This window comes from Solanum lycopersicum, chromosome 3, assembly GCF_036512215.1.
Source record: "Solanum lycopersicum chromosome 3, SLM_r2.1".
NCBI classification, from domain to species: Eukaryota; Viridiplantae; Streptophyta; class Magnoliopsida; order Solanales; family Solanaceae; genus Solanum; species Solanum lycopersicum.
In genome coordinates this window covers 12,299,479-12,303,942 of record NC_090802.1, presented here as the reverse complement: position 1 = coordinate 12,303,942, position 4,464 = coordinate 12,299,479, and the positions used below count along the sequence as shown (strand labels likewise).

Genomic DNA, 4,464 nt, shown 5'->3' with positions numbered 1-4,464 from the left:
ATGAGTATTGATTGTATATATATAATTATTTAAGAAATAGAGATAAAATTAGTATATATGTGTGCCATCTATGCCAAGTGTGTTACTATCATGCCCAAGAATATCTAGCTCGCCAGAAGAATTAGGGGTGAAAGAGCTTACAAGGGTGGAGAAGCTTGAAACTTTATCAAGGGCGTTCAAAATTTTATATACCATTAGAATTATGTATAACATGTATTTGCTATAATGGTATTTTACTATAATAATTATGTTTTATGTGAAATTGAACTTTCATATTACGTTTTATTATATGTTTTTTGAAATAACATTTCTTTACAACAATAATTAAAAAAGTATTGGAATGTGTAATGTTGTTATTGAGTGATTTGACTTTTATACGTAGAAATAGACCTATATATGTAGTTCAATAAACAATATACATCTTTTGTTTAATATTGTTTGACTGATCACCCTTCACTGAATATCTGACAATGCTTGCAATTATAAATTAGTGAGTATAAATAACGCTAAAAAATAAGAAATCTCAAGTTTGTGCCTAATTAGAATCGTGAAATTTTATATAGGGTACGTTTCATTTATTGTGAAACCTATACAACGTGAATTTAGATTAGTTGGATCAATAAATTTCTAATACCGATGATGTAAAACAAAAAAGAAAAGGAATATATGTTAAAACCTACTACATTTTAAACTCAGAATGCACAATTTCGAAGTTGCTAGTCGTGCCAACAAATTAGAATGATTATACATCTTCTCATTATGTAAAGCCTTCCTCTCTGTTCTTTGAGAAACCTTCCAAGTTTTCCACTTGATATCCTCTTTTTCGAATTCTCATATGTAGCAGTATTTCTCCTCCTCATTTTGGTAGGTAATTTTGCTTGCAAATTGTAAATATTGGTTTACTCAATTAGAAGAAATTGAATTATAGAGTTTGGATTTGAAATGCAAAGAGGAGGTCTTCTTATAGAGGAAGAACAAGGGGTGTGGTCCAAACTTTCAAACTCCCAAACTAGGAGTTTAAGTACATGGGTTTAATGTTTTAGATTAGTGTATACATATTAAATACTTTTCCCGTTCATTTTTACTTTTTAACTTTGAGTTTTTGCATGTCTATCGAAAAACGATGATTTATATGAGTATTTTACTATATTATCCATACTAGTCACTTAATTATAACTTATTTGCACAAAAAGTCACTGAACTTTCATTTTCAACTCAAAACTCACTCAACTATGACTTTTTTGCACATAAATGAATATTAGAACTTGAAAACTGATTTGATGAATAAGTAATTATAATGCTGAGGGTAAAACATGGAAAAATATAATTACGAATCAATAATCTAAAGGCTAGTTCCTCTATTGTTCAACTAAATGAGAGTGCATTAGTCGAATACAAAGACAAAATAAGAATTTAAATTTGACAAATTTATTTTTGTTCGCTTTCTTTTAATCTATATGACTTACTTTCTTCTTTAGTCCGTCTAAAAAAGAATGACACATTTTTATATCAGATAACAATTTTAACTTTAAAATGCTTATTTTACCCTTAATGAAATAATTTACATTCATATAAATTCTACAAATTATTTTAGATCATAAATTTCAAAATTTCTTTTTTTTGAACTTCGTGTCAAGTCATATTAACTCGTATAAATTAATATGGAGGGAGTAATATTTTTATCATTGAACACCTTATACTCTTCAAATTATGAGTTTAATATTTAATAACTCCGCACTCTGCAATCTGATTTACGTGAAGCATTTTCATTATTGTTAATTGTTCCAAAAAAAAGACATTTTTATATTGAGAAACAATTAAACTTGCAATTTCCTATCTTATCTTTAACGAGATGATTTGCAGGAATACAATTGTCAATGACTAGTTTCATATAACCACAATAGTGTTTTAAAAATAATCTTGATTTTCCAATTTCACTATCCAATTAAACTATCAAAATACATCATATAAATAAAAAAAAAAGAGAAAGTAATAAATTCCAGTGATTCATCCCATTTATTAATTTTATTAATGTCGGAGGTATTCAATTTCAGTTAAAAGTTACATGAATAAATTTAGAGGTGAGTGATCTTAAACTTTTTAACCTCACTTATCTTATGAGCAAAACATAATTTTTTAATGAATTTAAAATCAAAAATCTTTAAAGGCCTTTGACTTATAAGTCAAAAATAAATATATAAATTCATACTGATACACACTTGAAGAAGGGACCAAAAATTTAAGATCATCTATTTTCAAAATCATTCAATATAATTTCCCAATGAGTCCATTTTGGTACATGGCCCCATGACCCCAAACCCAAACCACACTTGTAATCTAAGCCTTGAAATTCTCTTCAACAATATTAAGGTTAGCATTATTCAAGGCCATGAGGATAACTTGGTCGGCCATATAAGATGAACAAAACATATTTTACGAAATGGTTTTACTAACACTTGATTTGTTTTAATACTAGTGCTTATTATTTATTGAAAATTTATTCCTTAGCCAAATATATAATTTTAGTGTCTTGAAGAACTTTTTGTTGTGAATATATATATATATATATATAAAAGATTTTATACACATATTTTAAATAATTTATATATATATTCTGATGGTTCTTATTTAAGTGATTGAATATGTGAGCATTTAAATTAAACAAATTATGAGAGAGACAAGCAGGAGACAGAGAAATCTTCAAATTTCTAGGAAATCAGAGAACATGTGTTTAGAGAAAAGAGGGCAATGGTTTAACATGTTTTGTGCCTTAGCCACCAATTTTGCAACCTCCCACCCCCACTCCCAAAAAAGAAAATATTTACTAAATATGAAGTATGAGTTGGTCGCCCAAGTTAAGATCAAAATATCACCCAACTATCACTATTTTCCTTCAAATATATTTGACAATTTAAAAGCATCACTTCTCCTAGTTGAAATGACATGTCATTAAAGTCTTTTTTTAATAATAGACTAATTTAATTTATTAAACTCATTTATCTAATTATTAATTATATTGTTTTTAATTTTTCTAATTAATTTATTAAGAATAAATTTTCATACTTAAAATCTTTTATCATAATTAAACTTTTTATTTTTTTATGTTATGCAGAATACGTTTTAAAACGTACTATAATCTCATCAATTTTAAATACTTATAAACACATAATTCAAATAATATTGATATACAAATCACTAATGAATGCTAATTTTCTTCAATTAATCATAAATTGTATAATTAATCAATAATATTAAAGGTCAACTAATTATTAAAAAATAATTATTTGGATGCTTCGAAGTCCATAAATACTTACAATATCTTTTTTAAAAGAAAATAATAAGTGAATAATATTTATAGAAAATAAAATCTTTATTTATCAATATTTTAATATCATATAATATGTATACTATGAATTAAATAAGTAAATTGAATTAATTATTAATTTATTTATTGATATTTAATTGTATGAAAAATTATAATATCATATAATATAGAATAAAAAATAAAATTAAAAAAAGTTAAATAACAATTTTCTCTTTCTTACCAATTTTTTTTGTAAACCTTACAAATTTATCTAAAAAATTTTATCAAAAAAATTGTTTAAAATTTTCAAATAATTTAGTATTTTTAAAATTATCAGGTAATAAGTGCACATAGAGATTTTTTTCATTGAATTTTGTTTGGTGACAACATATAAAGTTACTAAATTTTTTAAATTTTTTTCCTTATAATTTTAATAAATTCTCATGTAATTTATATATTTATTTAGAGACATAAGTTTGATGAATTAGATAGGTCTAGTATTTTTTTTTTAAATGATTATAAATGACAGGGCATATCAACTAGAATTTAAGGAGACTTTTGAGGTATTTAGTAATTCTAATAGATAAAAAAAATATAATATTATTCACTTTATTCTTCTTCTTTTTTCAAAAAATAATAATATCGAAAGCATGAATTGCAAAATATACAATTAATATTATTGTATTGACCTTTAATATTATTGATTTATTATACGACTTATGATTAATTGATGTAAATTAGCGTTAGTGAGTGATTTGTAGATCAATATTTTTTTGAATGTATGTGTTTATAAGTATTTAAAATTGATAAAATTATAGTACATTTTAAAAATGTATTCTTCATAACATAAAAAAATAAAAAAATTAATTATGATAAAAGATTTTAAGTATGAAAATTTATTTTTAATAGAATAAAAACAAATTAAAAATAATATGATCATTATTTTAGTTAAATATGTTCATTGAATTAAATTAGTCTATTATTAAAAAAAAGACTTTAATGACATGTCATGCCAACTAGGAGAGAGTGATGATTTTTAAGTGTCAAGTATATTTGGAGGAAAATAGTGATAGTTGAGTGATATTTTGATCCTAGATGAAACATAAATGATATTTCAAGGGAAATCTCTTAACTTGGGTGACCATTTAGGGAATTGACTC

At 24.1% G+C, this 4,464-nt stretch overlaps 1 protein-coding gene across 1 annotated transcript; it reads right to left on the bottom strand.

Annotated features, from left to right (window-relative positions):
- Nucleotides 1-536: 536 nt before the first annotated feature.
- On the bottom strand, nt 537-860 carry LOC109119708 (small polypeptide DEVIL 4-like). The gene has a single exon (XM_019212620.3). It carries the CDS (start codon nt 858-860, stop codon nt 717-719), a length of 144 nt encoding a protein of 47 aa, XP_019068165.1. The 3' UTR covers nt 537-716.
- Nucleotides 861-4,464: the final 3,604 nt, after the last annotated feature.

What these genes read in the sequence shown, in the direction of transcription:
- LOC109119708 (XM_019212620.3), bottom strand. Translation starts at nt 860, where the DNA reads ATGAGGAGGAGAAATACTGCTACATATGAGAATTCGAAAAAGAGGATA.